This window comes from Camelus ferus, chromosome 15 (assembly GCF_009834535.1).
Source record: "Camelus ferus isolate YT-003-E chromosome 15, BCGSAC_Cfer_1.0, whole genome shotgun sequence".
In the NCBI taxonomy this organism is placed as follows: Eukaryota; Metazoa; Chordata; class Mammalia; order Artiodactyla; family Camelidae; genus Camelus; species Camelus ferus.
Window position 1 is genome coordinate 34,783,238 of NC_045710.1, and position 23,305 is coordinate 34,806,542.

Here is a 23,305-nt window from a genome sequence, read left to right on the forward strand (position 1 = left end):
TTCTCTCCTTCTCTGTTCTAGGTCGCCATCTTGGACCATGCGTCAAGATGGCGACCCCTGGTCCCACAGGCAGAGTCCAGGAGCGCCAGACAGACTGCGCGCGCACATGCTCGAGCGCGGGAGGGTGGGGCGGTGGCGTCAAGACGTAGCCCCGCCCCCGGTGGCCGCTCCGCCCCCGGCCCCTCTCCGCCTTCCTCTCACCGGGCGAACCCGGAAGTGGAGGAGGAGGCGCGGCGGCGGTGGCAGAGCTGGCAGGCGCTGGCGGAGCTGAACCCGGCAGCGTGTCTGGGGTTGGGGGCGGGAGGCGGGGCTGAGCGGCCTGGGCAGCCTGGCCTGGACGGGGCGGGGGAGGCCATGGCCTCGGCAGAGTTGCAGGGGAAGTACCAGAAGCTGGCTCAGGAGTACTCGAAGGTACCCGTCATGGGCGGGGAGTACGGGGTCCCTGGCCGTGCGGCCTTGGGTTGCCTTAGCAGCGACTTGTCAGGACGAAGCAGGCGGGCGGAGGGGGCACTAGAGCGCGCCCCTCCTCACCCCTCCGCCTCCTCTGTCCACCATTACCGTGCTTCCACCTGCAGCTCCCAGGAGATGGGGCTGGGCGGTAACTGGGTTCGTGTGCGTCTCTGCGGGAAGGAGTAGGAGTTTGATTTTTCCTTCTCACTGAACTAGCGGGCTTGGACTGGGATGTCAGAAATCCTGGCTTCTGCCTCTGGTGCTAGTCGGGAGGGGGAGGGAAAGGTGAGCACCATCCCTCCACTGCTGCTTCCTTAATTTTCCCAGCCCAGTGATGGGAAAGATAAAGCTTTCTCCCTTCCCACAGGGATGATACGAGGATAAAGGGATTTATCTGCCCCCCAGTCAGGGTAATAGATTCATGCATGTAAACTGCTTCGCCAGAGATGGTTGTTAACAAATGTATTCAGTGCTTTGGCAAGATGTCTGAAAATGGTTTTGAAAGCTTAAGTGCTAGGGCTGTGTCCTTTTCGCTCTCATTTTCTTGGATCACCTGGAGTGAGGCAGAGCACCTATCAGGTGCTCAGTACATGTTGAATTAAGCAAAAATGGGACCTGTCCCTTATGTGGTATTTATGGTATTAGTCTTTTAAATGATGGAACCCTTTCCTTGGAAAAGGGTGGTGCTGCTTTTCTAGGTAGGGTGGTTCTGCCTCAAGAATATTCTAGTTAAGTTACAAAAGCAGAATCTTACATCTTTGGAAATTGAACAGTCATTTAACTTAGTGTTCGATGATCTTGGCATTCATGGGAGCAAAGGGAAAACAGCCCCCTTTTTACAGTTTGAAGAAACCGAGACACAGTTTTGTACTTCATTTAAGAAGTATTCAGCTTGGTGAAATGAAATATTCTTTGACAAATAAAACCTTTCTGCAGGCATACACCCTTAAGTCTTTTCACCATCAAATGGAAGCCTTTTGAGATGCTACACTTATTCCAGCTGTGCTACTGTTGGCGAAACTTCTTGCATTTCTATCTGAATTTGTCTTAAGAGCCTGTGGTACAGTGTCAATGATGGCAATTTTTTTTTCCTTTGAAGGAATATTTCTTTGTTTGAAAGGACCAGAAGTTGTTTAGAACAAGTCCATGTGATGAAGTGCAGTGGGTGGAGGATGGCAATACCTGAAACTTGGCTCTACTGTTTTTTGGCTGAAATGTTTCAGAAGTATAAAGTAAGGGGACTGATTTTCTTCTCCGGAGAGTAAATAAGCTTGGAAGACAATTCCAAAGGCAGAAGAGAGTGCCATAAATACTTTGAGCAGCGAGTTCATTGCTGAAATAATTGTATAGCCTCCCAAAAGTAATAAAAACTTTGAAAGATTTGTATTCTTTTGGATATGTAAGGTCTTTTGTTCAGGAGACATTGACTGTGTGCCCCCTGTGAACAGTCTGACAGGCTCTGTTGAGTGAGGCAGAGTTCCACCTTAAGGAGAATCCTTTAACAGAATGTTCAGACATTGAACATAATTAGGATACAGGATGACAGACAAGTGTTAGTTCAGTGGGAGCACAGAAGAAATGGTGGGTAAGGGTAGAAGTTACTCAGATTGGGCAGTAGGGACGAGGTAGGAAGGGATGGATGGTAGTAGTCCAAGCAAAGGGCACTGTCTCTGTTTGCTGACATGAAAGCTCATCCAGATACATGGCAAGAGTGGTGAAATAATGGTTGGAGAGATCATTTGGACCCGATCATGAGGGTTTATGGATGTCAAATAAGAAGTTTGAACTTTACCCTTGAGTAATGGAGAGACGTTAAAGATTGTCAAACAGGAAAGTGACATTGCTTTTAGGAAGGAAACTGGTAGCTTGGTGGAGGATGGACTGAAATAGGGAAAGACTGGTGAGAAGAAGACCAGACTGTAGGCTCTTAGAATAAGTTTGGGGAGAGTAATTTAGGATTAAGTAAAGTTAGTGATGGTTGAGATGGTTGAGATGGTTAAAAAATACAGTTTAGTTTATCTCTTTTTCTAGTGCCTGCTTTATCAGCAAACTTAGAAAGGATATAAAGGTGTCAAGGCACTCATCCTTGTGTCTCATTCATTCTGCAGGACGTGGTAAGTGAGGGAAGATGCAGTGCTGATGCATGGACTGCTCTGAGGGAACGTGACTGCCCACTGACAGGAGGGTGGGCAGGTGAGCCAGTTTGGAGCAAAGGGGTATATTAAAGGTTAGATTCAATCATAGTGGTTATGGTTGGAAGGCACATTAAAGCTATCTTTTTCTCATAGTAGCTTGAGATGATGTTGGGGTAATTGCTGAAAATTTCCAGTGGAGATGGACTGGCTAAAAGTCAGGACAAAGGCCAGAGCTTTTAGAATAATTCCCGTAAAGATGATAGTTGAACTTTGAGAGTTAATCACTTTCGGTAGATTCTTTGTGGAAAGGATATGACAGTAGAAGGGGATGCTAAGGAGACTGTAGGAGGTCTGCCAGACTTGAGGTTGTCTCCCCTCTTCGGCCAGACCATTTTTCATCCTTTTGCTTGCAATGCAATGGAAATTTCAGAGCACAAGAATAGGGATTGGTCAAAAGATTTCATGTGCTTTTCATTCCCTGTCAATTCCAGTGCCAAGCAATTTCTAGGTAAAATCTCTGCTACCTTGTGCCCAGGGAAGGGGTATTCTACTGTTTTGTTAGCTTCCTTGGTGCAGAAATTGTGGACTGAGGTTGAGATCCAGTTACATCTTTCTTTTTCCTTATTTAGGATGGAAGGAAAGAAGATCTCCTTTTAATCTGTAGTAGGAGGCCTACATATTAAGAGAGCAGCAAGCATGATCCCTAAGTAAGGGACATTTGTGGAATCTTCTCATTCTTACGTAATGCAGATCTCAGCCTGTGTTCCAGGAAGGAGCCCATTTCTTCCTTAATAGCTTGTCATAATTTTCTTTTCCCCTGAGAAGAAAACAAAACAAAACAGTCTGAGGAGCTCCCATTAAAGAGACTGAGAGTTTAGTGAGATAAAAGATGAACCAAGGAGGCCAAAGCAGATGAGAATTTCTAGGAAGACAGGTTGCTAAAACATAAAGTATTTTGGAAAGGTCAGTAACTGGAGATTAAGACCCTAATGGTTCGGGCAATTAGGAGATCATTGGAGGCTTTTAAAATTTCTGGTTTGACAGAGTTTGGGGGAGAGGAAAGGTTGTGGAGGCTGGTTTTCAGAGAATTATGAAGTTAATGGGTAGTAGATGGAGGCTGCCTCTTTGAGATGTGAGGGAAAGCTAAGTAAGCCCTCATTTTTATGACACTGTAGATTAAGAATCAAAGATCATTTCTTGGTGTTTCTTCCACGGCCTGCTCTGCTTCTGATGCTCTGGTATATCTCATTATAGAGAAGAGGGGCTGAGAGCACGGAGTCCTGACTCATTTGATTTCAGCCTGCTTTCTCTGCACAGGCCCCTGTGCTCTTACCTGGCACCATGCTCTGTGTGTACGCAAGTTTCAAGTTCTAAATATCATTCCAGTGTTTGTGTCACTCTGGGTCAGTGATTCTCAAAGTGTAGCCCCTGGATCAGCATCATCAGCTGGGAATGGGTAAGAAATACAAATTCTTGGGTCTGATCTGGACTTACTGAATCTGAAACTGGTGGTCAGGCCCAGCAATCTGTGTTGTAACAAACCTCTCCAGTGATTTGAGAACTAGAGTTTGAGAACCATTGCTCAAGAAATGGTATCAGTATGGTAGCTTTTGCTTGGATGAAGATAATCTTTTTGAAGCTCTCTTCAAGGCACTAAGAACCAACAGGAAAGCTAAACACCTATTATTTCTCTAATAGTTTGCAATTGATGCTTCTTTTAGTTATGAAGGAGATCACCTTTGGAAACTGTTTAAACTTACACTCTCCAAGTTACTTATTTTGGGAAAGGGTCGGTTTTGGTTCTGTGTGTTTGCTTTCCAGATAGCAGAGCTTGGCTGAGCCTGATTAATCACTTCCTCCTGTAAGATTGGATTGGATTAAAATTGAGTATCAGCTTTTTTCTAGCCTGATTTGTATGGTTGACTACTAAAGGTGGATTGAAAAACAGCCTTGTGTTCTGTGGTGTCTGGTGGACCTTTCCATAAGAAAGAAAATGTTCTGCATCTTTGCTGTCCATTTGGGCTGTTGAGCACTTGAGATGTGGTCAGCTCAACTGAGGAACTGAATTTTAATTTTTATTTAAGTAATTTAAGCTTAAATAGGCACATGTGGCTACTGGCTACCCTGTTGAACTATGCTAACTTAGCCCCTAATGTAAATGTCTATGTGGCTCACCTGAGGACCTTGTTAAACTGCAGATTCTGGTTCAGTAGGTCTGGGCTAGGGCCTGAGATTCTACTCCCAGGCAATGCTGTTGCAGCCGTCCGCAGACCACGCTTTGAATACAGCAAGGCCTTAGAAAGACAAGGGGTGTTCTACTCTTCCGTCATTCAACTGACTTGCCAACCAGGCACTGATGAGGCAGTTAGTCTGCAGGGTTGAGGGTGGAAGTTTTGTCCTAATGAATTTCCCTATGTGGAGGGAGAAAGGGTTTCATTTTAGGGCAGGTCTGAAAGATTTCCTTCCCAACTCACAGTGACAAAATAACCCCTACCTCTTAGTACATAGTATGTAGCGTACAGTTACTTTATCATTTAGCAGGGAAAGGAGCAAGTTAGTAGGCAGGGAAAGACTAAATGGTATTCCCAGTTCTTTAGAATACCTAAAATGTTAGAACTGGGAGTTTTTTGGAGATCATCCAGGCCAGAGATACTGAAGTTGGGGTCTGCAGATGACTTAAGTATTCTGAAGCTTTGGGTCAGGGTATCAGTGAGGCTTGGGGATGGGCTATGGGTTATCTCTTGCACACATTTCTTTGTATTGGAGAAATGCTGTGTGTCTAAAGATTTGTTTAGACAGTGTCAAAATGTCCATTGTATGAAAACAGTGATTGTAACACAGAAGGTTGTTGAGGATTAGACAAGAAAATGCATATAGGTGATTTATCTCTTCTTTCACTACAAACGCTTCCAATAGTTTGTGATCAAAGGTAGTAAATCTCTATAATCTTGGGCCAATTATCCTACCACAGATTGGCAGAGTGGCATGAGAGAGATCATAGTTGGCTCACTACAACTCTCTCTGTCCCTGGAGAAAGCTTTGTGATAAGTCTGAGCCCAGGCTGTTGTAGAACCAAAGTTACATAGAGCAGTCTGGACACTGGTTATTAGAGAGTTAGGCTCAGGGCTTTTGAGGATGTTTGGTATCCAGTAGGACCATGAGGTTCAAATCATCTGGGGAAGGGTGTTTGAGAGGGACTGTTAAAGTAATGACGGTCCCTTACATTTGTACATTACATTTAAACACTTCTATTTACAGCACTTACTTTGATTAATTAACTAAAAATGTATTGAGTTCCTTCTCTATCCATAGCATTGGTCTTTCATTGTAGGCAGGAGATACAAGGAAGTATACTGTAGTCTGTACTGTGAAGGACAGTTTAATTGGAGATGGAACATGAGTGCACAAATGATACATAAATTACTAACTGTAAGATTTACTACTTTAAAAAGTAAAATTAAAACTGAACAGTTTAATAAGAGATGTCTTGTTATCAGTAAGTGCCCAAGGAACTGAGGGCAAGCTCACTGTGGTCCATGGGGGACTATAGAGTGGTTAGGAAAAATCTATGGCGGAAATAGGACCAGAGCAGGAAGTATGCTCTAGAAGAACAACCAGGATTTGGCTGGTCAAAATGAGGAAAGGCTGTGCTTTCAGAGTAAAGGTAAAGCTAATCAAAAGATTACAAAACAACAAAAACTGAGGTTTGAAAAGACAGAGGGTTTCTCAGTTGGGATTCAGAGGTACCATTTCTCTGTTGAATGAAACAGAAGTGCAGCAGCACAGCTGCTGGAAGTAGGCTGTATCACCTTCTGGAGGTTTTTCTGTCTTAATGGAGACTTCAGGGCAGTTTGTCACTTATATCCACGTCCACTGGAGTCTCCCCACTTGTCTCCTAGAGGCATTAGTGACCATCTGGTGATCTTGTAACTATTTCTAAAACAGAAACACTACATTTGCCTCCCCACTGTGGTGAATGCTGGTGAGGAGAAAGAATCTCAGAGACCAGACTGATTACATCACTATCTGCATCTGACAAGCTGCTGGTCAGGATGCAGAGATGTGGCAGTAGTGATGCTGAAATGCAGGAAGACACCAAATGCCAAGTATAATGAACATGGCAATGAAGTCAGCGAGCTTATCCTTTTCTACCTACCAGATAAGGGATTTTATTTTATTTTTAAATTTATATTTTTATTTGTTTATTGAAGTATAGTTGGTTTATAATGTTTGTTAATTTCTGGCAATATAGTGATTCAATTATATATACATATATATATATATATTCCTTTTCATATTCTTTCTCATTATAGGCTATTACAAGATACTGAATATGGTTCATGCTATATAGTAGGACCTTGTTGTTTATCTGCTTTATATATAGTAGTTAGTATCTGCAAATCCCGAACTCCCAATTTACCCTTCCACCTCCTCCCCTTTTCCCCACTGGTAACCATAAATTTGTTTTCTATGTCAGTGAGTCTGTTTCTATTTTGTAAATAAGTTCATTTGAGTCCTTTTTTTAGATTGCACATATAAGTGATATTGTATGATATTTTTCTTTCTCTTTCTGGCTTCACTTAGTATGACAATCTCCAGGTCCATCCATGTTGCTGCAAATGGCATTTTATTTTTTATGGCTGAGTAGTATTCCACTGTCTGTATATATGTGTGTGTGTGTGTATAAACCAAGTCACCTCCCTAAATAAAAACTAATAACAAATAATAGGGGACTGAGTATATCATTTTCCTTGAAATGCACATATATAACAACTTCTTTATCCAACCGTCTGTCGATGGACATTTAAGTTGCTCCCATGTCTTGGCTATTGTAAATAGTGTTGCTGTGAACATTGGGGTACATGTATCTTAGAAAGGGATTTTAGATAAATATTTCTAAAAGCTACATTTTCTATTGAGTGATTCCATTGAAACCATATTTGAATTATCTATTTAGCAAACAGTATTCTCCAAAAGAAAATTCAAATCATTTTTAATTACAATCAGATTAAATTCCAAACAGCAGTAATTTGAAAATTGTTTTGCTTTTTTAATAAAGTAGGCTGTTGAGTTTGCTTTAAGTAGCTTTTTTAAACCATTTTAAAATTGAGATATAGGTAATTTACAATATTGTGTTCGTTTCAGATGTTCAGCAAAGTGATTTAGTTATACATATATATGTATCTATTTTTTTCATATTCTTTTCCATTATAGGTTATTATTAAATACTGATTATAGTTCCCTGTGCTATACAGTAGGTCCTTGTTGCTTATCTTTTTTTTTTATATATATAGTAATGTGTATATGTTAATTGCAAACTCCTAATTTATCCCCCTCCTCACCCCGCCCCACTTTCTCCTTTGGTAACTGTAAGTTTGTTTTCTATGACTGTGAGTCTCTTTCTGTTTTGTAAGTAAGTTCATTTGTATCATTTTTTTTAACAGTCCACATATAGATATTATCATATGATATTTGTCTTTCTCTGTCTGACTTACTTCACTTAATATGATAATCTCTAGGTCTGTCTATGTTGCTGTAAATGACATTTCATTCTTTTTTATAGCTGAGTAATATTTCAGTGTGTATATATACCATGTCTTTATATGTGTATTGATGGACATTTAGGTTGCTTTCATGTCTTGACAATTGTAAATAATATTGCTGTAAATTGGGGTGCATGTGTCTTTTTGAATTAGAGTTTTCTCTGGATATATGCCCAGGGGTGGGATTGCAGGATCATATGATGTCTATTTTTAGTTTTTTAAGGACTGTCCATACTGTTCTCCATAGTGGCTGCACCAATTTATACTCCCTCCACACCCTGTCCAGCATTTATTATTTGTAGACTTTTTAATGATGGCCATTCTGACTGAAGTGAGGTGATACTTCATTGTAGTTTTGATTTGCATTTCTCTAATAATTAGCAGTACTGAGCATCTTTTCGTGTACCTGTTGGCCATCTGCATCTCTTTGGAGTAATGTCTATTTAGGTCTTCTGCCCATTTTTAGATTGGATTGTTTGTTCTTTTTGATATTGAGCTACTTCAAGTAGCTTTTAAGTGTGCCTTAGAAATTAAAGGTGAGGTTCCTTTTTTTTTTTAGATTAATGTAGTTCTGATCCTACAGAAAATTATCAGTTCAGCGGATTTCAAGTTTCACCCATAGTCTTTGAAGCAGTCATTAGGAGTTTCTAAATACCACACAAAGATGACAGGTGAGAGATCATAGGTCAAAGTTAAGACAAGGGTATAAAATGAAACCTAAAGACTGAAGTAGTATTGCTGTCTTTTGGCTACATGGGTTTGAAAATGTTTGTTGAATTCTGTTAGCTAGGTAGCACATTGTCCAAGAGTATGTTGATACTGCTTAGAAGGTAAAATACTATATGATGGAAGTCAACATTAAAATGATATTTACTTCTCACTTCTGAACTTCTAGAGCAGAGTGTAGCGAGCCTAATTGTAAATATTTTAGGCTTGGGGCCATACAGTTTCTGTTGCATCTACTCATCCCTACCATTGTAGCTCAGAAGCAACCATAAACAATTGGTAAATTATGAGTGTGGTTGTGTTCCAGTAAAACTTTATGATAGGTAGCAGACCAATTTGGCCCATAGGCCTTAGTTTATCAACTCCTGTTCTGGAGAATTTAATGTCTATATTATTTTTAAAGCAGGAAATACTAGTGTTGCTAATTATCTTTTATTTTCCCTTTTAATTGTAAACTCTGAAAACAGAGACCAACCACTTCTTTTACTTTTTCTCTTCCCCATACCATTTAGCACAATGCCTTATACCAAGCAAACTATAATAAATGTATCTATTTTCCCTTCGATACTGCTCTATTAAGAAGACCTCCTTTTCCATTTGTGGTTTAGAAAGTGCTTTGACATAGGTTACTTATCTGGGTCTCACAACCACCTCTGAAGAATGAGGATAGGGATGTATTAGCCCATTTTATAGACCATATAACTGAGGCTCAGAAAGGTTAAGTGAATTTCCCAAGTTTTTATTTTCTAGGAAATGACAAAGCAAGATTTGGGTCTTCTTTCTGTTGTGGTAGAGAACTGGGATCTTCAACTTTCTAAAAATATAAGCAGCTCATCTTTTTAGTCTGTCTTGCTCAAACCGAATATCCTGCAGTATTCCTGCTTTTCTTCTTAGAATCTTAGCTAAATTTTCTCTTGAGTGTCAATTACTCAGTTTAAGGTTTCGTATTCAAATAACCCTACTCTTTTGGCACAGAAAAGGGTCATTTCTGTTCTCGGGAGACAGATGTGAGCTGTGCAGAATTAGAAATAGATTTTTTTTTTTAAGCTCATGGATAAAATTATCCCATTCATTTAGTTTCTCAGAGAAGAACCTAGTCTTTCGTGTTCTCTGTACAGAGCCTCAGAATATTAGTCTGTAATCCTTTTGCTTCGGCTGTGCTAGCTGGTATATTTATACTCACATGCTGTGTGTTATCCTTGCTGGTAACTACAGAAGGGGATTACTACTGAAGGTTTACCTTTCAAAACCCTGCTGGTGCTGGTTGTGTAGATGTGTACATAAGTAAACATTCATCAAGTTGTATAATTTTTGATTTGTGTACTTTATTTAAAATAAAGTTATTTCTCAACTTAAAAAAATTAACTGTATAGATACACATACACACACACACACACACACACACACACACACACACACACACACACACAAAGCCGAAGCCCTACCTCTTCAAAGGCTTATCCCACCTCTTCAACCCACTACTCTTCTCATTTATATGTAGCTTTATAAAACCATAGCCAATATTGTCCAGTGGCATTATGCCTGTGGAGTCAAAACTGCTGGTGTCTGAACCTCAGCCTTGCCACTTAACTTCTCTGTACCTCAGTTTGCTCATCTGTAAAATGGAGATTATTAAAATACCTACCTATTTTAGGGTTGTGAGGATTAATGAGGAGATATATATAAAGCACTTAGGACAGTGCCTGGTATATAATGAGCATTCAGATGCTAGCTGCTATTATTATTAATTTCTAAATTGAGCTTGTTTCTTAGTTGCTTTTGTACACTGCTTCAGCTGGTGCCTGATTAAGTCCACTATTCCTGAGACTGTTGGGGCTGATGATATTTGCATGACCAATATTAGTCTTGCTGGGTATGTTGATGCCCTGTACTTTGATTTTTTGTAGGATTCGTATTCCATAATTAGGCCAATTGTGTGCATTTTACAGATAAATGGTGTTTCATTTTCAAGGAAAATGGTATACTCAGTCCCCTATTATTTGTTGTTATTAGATTTTTTTTAGGGAAGTGACTTGATTTCCTAGGAAGAACCATGTACTTAAAGTTGAGAGACCTGGATTTTAATCTCAGTTTTGCACTGATTACTTTTATGTCATTGGGCAGCTCAGCCTCTGTGTCTTCATTTGTGAAATGGCAGAATGATCTCTACTGTCCTCTTCTGGGCTAATACTTTTATTCTCATATATATGTGAGAAGATAGTTACTCAGTGTACTGATTCCTATCAAGTAATGGTAAGTGATTTCCTTGCTATAAGTTATTGCTTTATATTAAAAATTAATTATAACTTCCTCTGTTTTCAGCTTCGGGCTCAGAATCAGGTTTTGAAGAAAGGTGTTGTGGATGAACAGGCGAATTCTGCTGCTTTAAAGGTATGCAACAGGGTATTTGTATTGTGAGGATTAGGTTAGTGTTTGGTGATGCTCATCGCAGGGAATTCAGCTGGTTTTCTGGGTTAGAGTCCCAACTCTGACACTGATTCACTGAAGATATGGAGGGTAATAAAGTTTTTTGTGTGTTTAACTTTCCTACTTGCTTAGGTATGACTTTGATTTCCTTAGCTAGAAGTTACAAAAAAGTATTGTTTGATTGTAGCTAATGAATTTCTCTTATAGCCAGCTTCTCTCACAGCTAAATTCATCTGGATTAATGGGGCTTCTTATCTGTCTTCATCTGATAGCACTCTGAGGGGGGCTATGTCATATTCATATTTATCCCCAGCATTCAGCAGATGGTTGTCCCCTAATTAATGGATTTGAAAGTGTGAACCATTTAGTCCATTAATCTTGCTTTTGAGTTGAGCTATTTAATAGTAATAACCTGTGTTAATCAGGGCTATTTGAGTGATACATTTTACCATCAGCACCTTGGTTAACTGAGGGGAGAAATATGATGGGAGATGAATTTCTACCTCATTTTAGTAGGCATGTAATAAATATTCCTTAGTGATATGTTTAATTGGATAAATTAATTCTAGAGTATAGATTCCTTCTTCGTCAAGCTTCAGTTGAATACACTGCCTACCTCTTTCTTTCGCTGTCTCCCTTGGCCCTTCTTTAGAGTAAAGGGATTCTTTTTACTCTTATCTCTTTTTTGGAGTAGCCCCCAACCAGTGACATAGTAACCAGGACCCAGGTTATGTCCTTTTACTTAGCCAATTTTGGACCCTACATTAGAGAAATCTGTTTCTTGAGAGTGCTCCCTCCTCAAGTGCTGTTCCACAGACTCAGGGTTCAGAACACCTTCCCTATACTTCCCAAGCTTTCTGCTTCTAGGCTGGGATTTATTGAAAATAAGCTTTATAGTCGGGATTTGTTAACCACGTTATTATTTTGCCTGAATCATGAAAAAATGATCATTGTCAGTCCTCGTAATGTTTCAAACCTATTAGTAGGGAAAGTATTTCCCAGCTTTTCTTAGTAGTCCACTCTGGTGTTTGACACCCTCCTGTTGCTGGTTGTGTTTGATTAACTCTGTTAGTGGCTCTGGTGGCGACAGAGGTGATGGCGACAGCAGGTTGTTTACTGAGCTCTCACTGTGTGTCAGACATTGTGCTGAGCGCATTACATCCGTCATCTTAGTTGGTTTACACAATGACGCTATGAGGGCATATGCCACTATTATCATCCCCTTTGCAGAAACTGGGGTTTACAGAGAGATTGGGATGGATGTCTTGAGAAATTAATGATTGGTTAATGGAGTTGGAACATTAGTCAACTAGTGATTAACTGATTATAAGGACATAATGGAATTACTTTTAATTTTACTATTCATTGCGGTAGTCATTAAAATTACAGTAAGAATGATAATTTGCTGGTTTGCTCAATGGAATTATTAGATCATCTTCTGTTATGGTAGGTGTTTGATTGTATTGGGTTTGCCTCTTCAATGAATTATTGGTAAGCATTCATTGATTTGAATTTCTTTAATTTGAAAGATATGATAATTTGGATATGGGTTGGGCCTGAATTTACCAGTGAACTTCAAGTAAAAATTAAGGGCTTACTAAACAAACTACAGAAAGGGAAGTTTTGTTTTGTTTTGTTTTTTTCTGTTAATGGAAACATACTCTATCCCTCTAGCAGTGGTCTCAACATGCAAGTAATGTCAGCAGGTTGCAGACACCAGCCTCTGGTTTTTAGGTTGCTGTTTCAATGCACTTAAATCCCTTATTAATTAAAACTTGACCTCTTCTTAGCTTTATAGTGATTTTTCAGTGAAAGTAATAAAAGTACTGATCTTTCAATATATGGTAGGATATGGCCATCTGTGTTTGATTACCAGTGAACACAATGTTGTCAGAATGTCATAAAGAAAGTATAGTTAGAATAATATTTTTTAAAAAATAGAGTGAAACTAAGTATTTCTCTAGTTTCCTGTTTTCTTACCCCATCATGGTATAAACAGTACAGAATGGTCAGTAGATGTGTTGTTTGGATTTTAGATTCTGTTCCTGTTGTCACTTGAAAGTCAACTGACATAGAACAGCATCTGAAAATATTCCTGAGTTAGGGTAATCTTGATTTTTATCTTTGATAAATCAGGATAACTTAAAATGTATTGAAAAGACTTCAGTTTGACTGACTTAAATTCAAGGAGGACTTATGGAAAAAAGTGAATAAAGTCTGTTTCTTCCATTCTTGCTTACTGAAGAACATCATCAGTGAGTCTGAGATTCTCTTTAAAATTTCAAGCTCATAAAATTGTAGCCTCAGGCTTTGTGCCTCCTCACTGCTGGGAAACATGTATAATAACATTATATCACAACATATAGTTGTAGATATTTCACTTTGAGTTGATGACTATCTGTTACTTCAGTGTATATATGCTTTTAATTTTATTTTTAAATTTGCTCAGTTTGGCCAGAAAATGATTCTGTCACAAAACAGAGCTAAAGATACAGGAACTGGAATGATAAACATACAACTTGAAATCCTTAAAGCAAAATGTTTTGATTAGATTTTGGTGAAACAAAAATCTTTTTTTTTCCCATTATTTTCAAACCTTAAGGCTAAATTATAAGAAATGGTATGCTTTCACTTTGATGTAGGAACAACTGAAAATGAAGGATCAGTCATTGAGGAAACTGCAGCAGGAAATGGACAGTTTGACATTCCGGAATCTGCAGCTTGCCAAGAGGGTAGAGCTACTACAAGACTGAACTGGCTCTAAGTGAACCCCGAGGCAAGAAAAACAAGGTAGGTCAAGTAAAAGCAAGTTAATGTGACCTTGTCATTAGGTACAGACATCGCCAGGCCATCCTGGTTTTAACAGAAGACCTCACCTCCAAATACTCTAAAGTTCCATTATTACATCTAGATATCAAGTCAAGAAAGCATTACTACTATTAATATATACTGTTATAGGTATTTGCATATGAAAGTGAGTTTTTAAGAATTTATTAGGAGCCAACATGCACGTAGTTGATTTAGTGGCTAGAAAACTGTGAATAGAGTATTTCATATTGGTGAAAATTATTAATATCTTTTAGTTATAACAAGTTGCCATTAACCCAGGATAAGGCAGATAAAATGAGAAACATTGTCAAAGTGTAACTCTCAGTGAAAATAGCAGATGAAATAGGCATATTAGGCTATGACTTTGCCATAGATTTCTCAGTGTTTATTTTTAGGAGGCCAATTTGTTATTCTTGTCCTGAGATGTAAATATACATTTTTTTCCCTTATGGTTTTTTATAGTGAGGCAAGATGCTTACTGCTTTGAAATGGATGATCTGGTACTTTTGAACGTTCTGTGATTAAGAAGTTGCTTTATTTTGGGGAGTTGAGGGGTGGGCAGGAGCTAGTGATTGAGTCCTTAAAAGTCTTGTGCATGTGTAGAACAGCCCACACGAGGCAATAATGGTAGAATGGTTGGAGGGAGAAGGCAAGGAGGTGTGCAGTAACTCTGAAGCAGCCTGGTGTGAAGGGAAGAGTGCAGGCTTTGGCATTGAGCCCAGGTTTGAATTCTTTGCCATTTATAGTTCTATGACTTTAGGCAAATGTTTTAGCCTTGCAGCCTCAGTTGTAGGGAGGATACTCTCAGGTTTGCTGTCAGGATTCAATGGGGTCATGTTAAAGGGCCCAGGACTGTATTTGGCATATGATGGGCAGGCCACATAATTATGTGTTAGTACATTTCCATTTGCATTTCCCATACCTGGAAGTATTCTCTAGAATGGTAATTTTCAAGTAAATTGGCAAAAGAGAGGGCAAAACTGCTATGTATTAGAATCATTTGGGAAACTTTGTCAAAATACACATGCTCTGGAACTTCTAAAAGACCCTTGGGGAGGGAATAGCCATCTGTACTTCAAACATGCTCCCCAGGTTAGTGAGATCCTCTCCCAGGGCTCTTTTAGCAGAGTTTTGGGTGTAATACTTCTGAGTTAATTTTAATGAAAGCTTTCCAAATTTGGAAGTACTAAGGACCCAGAATATGTCATTCAACAGTATTCCTTATGCATGCATACCTCTTATGTTTGCATTTAATTTTTTTTTTGAACATAACTACTCCATTTTCAAAGGGCTTTCTAATCATTGGTTCACATTGGATCAGTAAGTGACTTCATTTTAAGTGAGGAGTGAAGCACAAGAAAGGCAGAGGAGGGTGGTGATGGATGACTGAACACAGTTTCATTGTTAGGCTGTCCCTTGAATAGTCTCACTTCTGTGTGTATTCTATGAAAACAAATGTTCTTTATTGGCTCTTCTAAATAGTGCTATTCTTCTATGTAGAAAAAAAGTTAATACTGGTAAGAGGGCAAAAGGAAGGTATTTTTCATAATCTTTGCGCTTTTCTGTTTATTTATAACTTTATCTTGTGATGTATTTTAAAATTAGAAATTTATGTGAACTTCTGTATAAACTTATTTTTGTGAATGCTGTTAAGAAATTTATTACAATTTCTTAAAGGAGTTTAGCAACTCAGACTCATGGAATTGCTAAAACTGTCATTTTCCAAACCAAAAGATCAATTGAAATGATGTTTGTTAGCATATTTATATTGCTAGCTTTCTGGGTCTGCTCTGTCTTCCAACAGAGCTACTCCTGGATTCATCTGCAAAGAATACTGAGCCTTATCTGGTTTTTTTTTTTTTTTTTTTTTTTTTTCTCTCTTTTTAAAGTTTTCTTGCTCATTGCCATATTTGCAGTTTCAGCTAGTGTCACATAGGAAAAGTTAAATGATGGACTGTATACCTTTTGCAGGGTTGTTTCAGAATGGTGAACATGTAGAATAGACAAGCTGGTAAGGTGATAATTTGGGTACCTTAGGATATTTCTCTGAAGGATGAAAGTTATGTGGACGTAATTTATTCTTTCCATCAGAAAAGTGGAGAATCTTCTCAGCTGAGTCAAGAGCAGAAGAGTGTCTTTGATGAAGACCTGCAAAAGAAGATAGAAGAGAATGAACGGTTGCATATACAAGTGAGAAAATCTCTTTTTCCATATGAATTTAAAAATAGGCTATGTGATCTGGAATGTGGAAAAACCAGTGCAAGATGGAGTGTTTTGTGTATGGGAGGGTATGTTAATGTTTCCTGTGGTTGTTAGGTATATATGTCATGTCATGTATTCATTTCTAAAATCTTACTTATATTTTAGTATGGATATATGCTTTGAATATGCACTTGTTCAGAGAACAGCAGAATAGTTTTATAAGTTAATAATACAGACATATACTGGGCACTGTTCGCTTTATATAGGAAATGGTTGGATGGGGATTTATCAGTAATAGTGTTTGCTTTTTAATTTATTGCTGTTTAGTTGGTTTTTATGTTTCCCTGTTAGTCTGGAAGGTCTTATATGGTACAGACTATATTGGATTTGTCTCCCTCGCCTCAGAACAGGGCCTCACTCATGGCAGCCCGTCCGATATTTATGGAATGTTGAGTAATCAATGTTTGCTCCAAACCATTCAGTGTGTAGTGTGAGGCATCACCTATTTCTCCTGATTTTTTTTAATGTGAAATGGTGAGCATTGTCAAACAGTGGAAAGTAAATGTGCTTTCTTGGTCTTTGAAAAGGTTTAAAAAGATGAACTTTTGGCCTCATGCATTTTGTGTTAAGTATTCATAATTCTTAATTAGTACTGTATTCTCGTTAAGGAAAGGAGCTTTACATGCTTCAGGAGTAACGTCTATTTGAATTTTGATTATATAATTGTGTTATATACAAGAGTTATACCCTGGTCAGTTGAAGTCTCTGTGTGCCAGAATTTATTTGAAATAGAAATTCAGGAGGTGGGAAGGAGAAGACTTTGGAGTAGATCTCCTGTATTCAGGTCTCATTTCTGCAATGTTTAGCTGTGAGACATTTGACTAGTTAAGTAGCCCATTGAAGCTTCGGTTTCCTCGTCTGTAGAGGAGGGATTACAGTGGCACTACCTCTGACATACGGTGAGGATCCACTGAGGCCATGTGTGTTTGGCTTTTGCATAGTGAGCATATGGAACCTTACGGAAGTTGCTCAATGATTAGTCACTACAGTAGGTTTCTCTTCATTTGCATATATTGGGACATGGTGAGAAGAGAAAATGATCTTTTCTTTTCAGTTTTTTGAAGCCGATGAGCAGCACAAGCATGTGGAAGCAGAGTTGAGGAGTCGGCTGGCCACCCTGGAGATGGAGGCGGCCCAGCACCAAGCCGTGGTCGACGGCCTGACGAGGAAGTACATGGAAACCATCGAGAAGCTGCAGAACGACAAGGCTAAACTAGAAGTAAGCCCCGCTATCGGAGAGAGCACGTTAAATAGTGCAGGCTTCTGTAAATCGTCTGTGTGCTTTATAGGACAGAATTAGCTATTTAGGGCAAGACTGCTGCCTGCAGTGTCTCCTCAGCATGCTCTCATCTGTAGCCTGAGCCATCTGCTTTTCTTTTCTTTCTAAAATTCAGGTAAAATCTCAGACTCTAGAAAAGGAGGCCAAGGAGTGTCGACTTCGGACAGAAGAATGGTATGTGGAAACGTGAATTCCAAGAGACACTAAAGTGAGAATCAGAAGACCTGAGTTTTGGTTTAGTAGCTCCTCTCTCTTAATTTTCTCACATTTGCAGTGAGATAGGAGTAGGTAGTCTCCAGGATCCTTTCCAATTCTGTTATCTCTGGGACCTTATGTTCTTGGTAGAGGGGTGTGTGCATTAGTCCTCAGGCTGCGGGTGTTAAGGGCTGTGGCAGATGGCATCCTGGGGCTCCTGTCCTGAGGACTGGATCCTTTTTGTCTCAGACTACTTTAGAGAGAAAGCCTTCTGATAATGATCATGGTGTCATCCTTTTAATGGTACGTTTTAAATAAAATAGAGGTTATGATAGCTAATTTGCAGATAGCTACATCTTAAAATACTGCTTATCTCTGGGTGGTAAGAGCATGCACCACCATTTACTTGATAAATGACATTTTTAGTTTAATAGACTCAATCAAGTAGATTTCTTCAGATTAGTTTCATTGTTAGAGCTATGTGCATGGTTTACATGTGTGCCTATGCTTCTAATTGAATTACAACCAAAAATGATCAGATTTTGAGCTCAAAGGAGAAAGAAATCTAATATAATACTTTAAAAAAACTTCACCATAATACTTGAACAAATATTTATGTGTTGTAAAGAGCAAATTTGTGATTTTGAAATGGCTCTATGATTTCTTTGAGCTTGGGGAAATAAACTTAAGATTGTATAAAATATAACACTTACTGTATTTATAAATAAATAAATGTGACTGTGATAAATTCTTCCAAACTTCCATTCATTCAGCAGATGTCTTAGGAAGTTTAGAATCAAGACTTACTATTTTTTGTATCTTCATTTTTTAAACAACTCTCTACTACCAAGAGCATCTGAGATGTCAGGCATGATTCTTTGAAAGCCTGATACCAGCTGTTGAGGTAACAAGCAAATAACCCATCCACTGTCTGTTGATAATATGGTTTTGTATTTTTTTCTTTCAGTCAGTTACAGTTAAAGAATCTTCATGAAGATTTGTCAGGTAGATTAGAGGAATCCTTATCAATCATCAGTGAAAAAGTACCTTTTAATGATACAAGTAGGTATTATGTACAGTTTTCCAATGTTTGCAACTCCGAACCTCTTTGTGATAACCAGCTAATTAACATAATTTCTGATCTATTTGTCAGAAAATCTCATTGGCCCAACAGAGGATTGGTTTCCTTTTGTCCTTTGGATAAGCTTTGGCTCTTAATGTTTTATGGGGAGATTTTAAGTTATCATATAACTATTCCAAAGCTAGACTTGGAAAAAGCCCAAAACTTACTTTTTTGTTGCACAAATTTAGCGTATCCCAGGGTGAAAACCAACCGGCACATAAAGTACCTCGATATTTGTATAAGAAAAGTTGATCATGGTAGGCAATGAGGCGGGAGAGGAGTAGGGGGATGGGTGGGAAGTGAATCTTCTTAGCTTGGTCGCTCCTGCCCTTTGGACAGTCCCCAGTGATAGTTAGGGAGCTGACTTGGGGAAGCCCTGCTTCCTGCTCATCCTGGGAATGGTCTGGTAGTTTACACAGCCAAGAGCAACAAGAAGAACTTAGGAAAAAATAAAACATCAACTTACGTGTACAACAGGTGCCAAATTTGTGATCTTTAGTCAAGAATTAAATCAAAAACTTGAAAACAAAGAAAACATTTAATTGGATTCAGAAACTTAAATTCAAATGCATACACATTTCCTGTTTCATAATTATATGATTGAAATTAATTTTTGATGATGTCTCAATTTTTCTTAAGGAAAACCTAAAGAAAAAGGAAAGAAAAGACACCAAAGAAAAATAGCAGTGTGATCTAACACTGAAATCAACATGTCATTATTATATCAAAAACCTAAATTCTCTGAAAACACCTGTTTTTACTGTTTTCTACATTAATGTAAATAGCACCAGTGTACTTTGATCTACTAGACTTGAAGCCTTGGCATTTCATTTCACCCTTAATCCTTGTATCTATCAGTCATCAGATCTAGAATTTCTTTCTGAATCTCTTTGGGTTTGTGCTTTCTTTTCTAGTACTAGTTGTAACTCTATTTTAAGTCCTTATTATGTCACAAGTAGGTTACTACTTTTAGTTCTGACGTATATAGAGATATTTGCTGAAAGTCTAGATTGGCAGGGAGCATAGAATATGTTAAAAATGCATAAGACAAAAATCTCTGCCCTCAAGAAATTTGTAGTCCAGTAGGGGAGAGATAAGATGTAGAAATGTCTAAAATATGGGCTAAGCTATTCCATGAAGAATCTCTTGGAGTTTCAGAGGAAGGCTGATTACTGCTGGTAGGGTTGTTTGGGGAAGCCCTTTTGGAAGAAGTGTGCTTTAAGTTGGGCCAGGATGCCAGAGTAGGTTTTATTGGTCAGAGAGATGAGGAAGAAGGAGCCAGGGAACTGCATGGAGAGTGGTATGTAGGATGAAAGGTGCTGTCAGGGCCTGCTGAGCAGTACTTTGTTAAGTCTGACCGGAGGCTACAATGGGGTGTGGAGGGCAGTGCACACCAATCTGCCAGAATATTAATCCTCAGCACTCCAGAAGAGAAAAAGGAGAGTTTGTGCACACAGGGGACGGGTGCGCAGAGAATGAAGTATGATACAAGTAAAAGGGGAGACGTCACTGTGGGGATAAACAAGCTGCAAAAGATGCTCTTTTTATAATGAAGTGATTTTGAAAGTATAGGAAGGAGGGGGTGATAGACATTCTAAGGCCTGCTGGGGTCAGAAGGGGCTGTTGCTAGGGGCCCAGAAGTTTAGCCGAGGAAAGGATATGTGAAGCCATAGACTCTGGGATAGAGAGTGAGGAGTGTAAGAACCCCTTGTGCTTTGGCTCTAGTCTTGACATTGTAGGGGGAGGCCAACCCATCCATAGGGTAGAGGAGGAAAGGAGGAATGGTATTGGGGGCTTGAAATTCAAAAGATTTGGAGTAGATGTTATGTGAAGTATGATAGAGACACAGCAATGAAATCATGGAGGGCTGAGTAACTTTGAAGACCCCTCCCTGCTTAAATTAGGCAGAATATATTGTCGTGGACCCTGATCTAGTTTTCTGTTAGCAAGAGCAGTGTTGAAAATGATGACCAGGCTGGGAAGGAATATGAGCAAGGCGGAAAGAGGGCTGATAGGAGAATGCATATTGACGGATGGGAGACCAAGCTGGGAGTACACAGCTGATCTAATAGAAATGGAGGCTATCAGATCAGTGACAGACTCTAGGGCAGACTCTAGAGGAGGACTGTGAGAAAGGTGTGGAAACCACCCAGAAAAGTTAGGACTGAGTCATTGGAGTCAGTGATAGCAGGCAGTGATAGATTTTCAAATATTGTAGTGTCATGGAAACACTGGCATTTTTGGATGATTAGCGTGGCAGCTGTGTGCAGGGCTATTTCAGGAAGAGTGACAGAAGATGGCGAGAACATTATGAGCCTTTCTAAGTAATCTTGTTGGGCCCCAAAAGAATTTTTGAAATGATTTCTTAGAAACACAGGGTTAGGGTTTGGTTTTTTATCCTAAAGTTAAAAAAAAAAAAAAAATGGAACTATTACCTTACCTGAGAAACAACTGATTCTGTCTAAGTTCCTTCATTCTCCTGTACTGTGATTGTGGCTTTGATCATCTTAAATTCTTATGTAAAGCTGATTTTGCTGCAGGGCATTCAGTATTTCTCAGTTAAGCTGTTTTCCTGTAACTGCAAAATGACTTAATGTATATCCATTTTTGCTTTGCAGAGTATAGTCAGTATAACGCTCTGAACGTTCCGGTCCACAATAGGAGACATCAGGTAAAGATGAAGCTTTTATTTTCAGCAATTTGCGTGTCAGACTTCTCAGAAACATGCATTAGTTGTTTGGGCCTCTGTTTAGTGCACCAAAACATTGCATTTAACTTCAGCTTTCCTTTCTCATACATGACTTTAAATTGTGTAACTTGCTGTTTTTGAGTTTGTAAATAATACAGATTTTTGCTGTCTCTCTTATCTGATAACATTAGAACTGAATTGTGGGATGCACTAATTTTGTGAGTCATACCTTTTGTTTAGCTTGGTGGACATTGCACTTTAACAGTCTAGGTTAAGTGGAGGAGGTATATTTGTCAAAACTGGTGGCTTTCTAACTTACTTAGGTGGTAATGTTAAAATCTAAGTGGGTGCAAATGAATTTTAATTAAGGAATAATTAGAATTCAAATATTTTCTCCAAAAGCAGAGTTAATAAAGTTGTTTGGAAATCATAACTTGGTAGCTGACTTTAACTGTATCTTTTTCATTTCAAAGCTGAAGATGCGGGATATTGCTGGGCAGGCCCTGGCTTTTGTTCAGGATCTTGTCAAGGCTCTTCTGAACTTTCACACTTACACAGAACAAAGGATTCAGATTTTTCCTGTTGACTCTGCCATCGACACTATATCGCCATTGAATCAGAAGGTAAATTTAACTCAGGATACCTTCTGTCTGCCCTGAACACACATGGAGACTTGTTATTTATTATCAGACCATGTCTGTGCATCAGTGAAATGCTATGGAGGACATGGGAAAAACTATAAGTCATAGGCTTTGCCCTCAAGAAAATATGGCAACTATGGAGATTCTTAAGAAATGAACGAGGGTGTTGTTAAAAGACCTTAGTGTGAGTGGGTGTTAGGAGCAGCAAGTGATATGAGGTCATCAGGGAGGGGAGGGTTGCTGCTGGTGATAGTGTCTGGAAAGATTCTTTCATGATTAAACTGAGCTTTGAAAAATGAGCATGATTTGGATAGGAGGAGAGAAGCAGGATAGGTGTTTTACCCCTGGAAAAGGGGAAGTCATGAGCAAAACCACAGAGAGGAAGAGCAGAGAGAGTTTGCATGTAGTCACATACCGTCATTCCTGCTGTATGGGACGGGTCACACAGACCAGACCTGACACAGTGTGCGAGGCTGGTATGTTACTCAGAGCCGAGACGAGCAGGAGGCAGGATCATTAGGGCCGTCCTGAAGGGAGGAAGGTGGGGATCTCACTGTCGACGCGCACTCAGTGCCCCATAACTGGCGGTCTGAAGTGAGTCTTGCCTCTCTTCTACTTACCCAATTCTTCTTGTCATCACCCCCCCTCCTTTTTTTGTGTGTGCATCCTGCAATGTTTACAGGGTTTGAGTTGCATTATGTCCACAGATCCGTAAGTGCCTATTAGCATAGCAGAGGCTTGCACTCTGGAGTCATACTCCTGGGGACCCAGCCCAGTTCTGCCATTTTCTGTGTCCCCTCGGGCAACTTATTTAACCTCTCTATGCATCTTGAAAATGCAGGACATAGTACCTCCCTGGCAGTATGTTTGAGGGTTCAATGATATAATACACGTACGGCACTAAGAACAGTGTCTGGCACATAGTGGGCACTCAGGGAAGGCCAGCTCTTACCATCGTCACGTGCTGCCTTCCACATGGGAAACCATGCTTGGTTTTCATCAGTTT

At 39.3% G+C, this 23,305-nt stretch overlaps 1 protein-coding gene across 1 annotated transcript in view; it reads left to right on the forward strand.

Annotated features, from left to right (window-relative positions):
* Window positions 1-221: 221 nt before the first annotated feature.
* The window catches only part of PPP1R21 (protein phosphatase 1 regulatory subunit 21), a 57,664-nt gene continuing 34,580 nt past the window's right edge, over window positions 222-23,305 (forward strand). Inside the window, 10 exon segments of the mRNA XM_032497483.1 lie at window positions 222-411; window positions 11,177-11,245; window positions 13,924-14,031; window positions 14,033-14,071; window positions 16,202-16,300; window positions 17,427-17,591; window positions 17,767-17,825; window positions 18,814-18,908; window positions 21,588-21,640; window positions 22,132-22,281. Of these exon segments, the coding sequence (XP_032353374.1) occupies window positions 355-411; window positions 11,177-11,245; window positions 13,924-14,031; window positions 14,033-14,071; window positions 16,202-16,300; window positions 17,427-17,591; window positions 17,767-17,825; window positions 18,814-18,908; window positions 21,588-21,640; window positions 22,132-22,281 (894 nt within the window). The 5' untranslated portion in view covers window positions 222-354.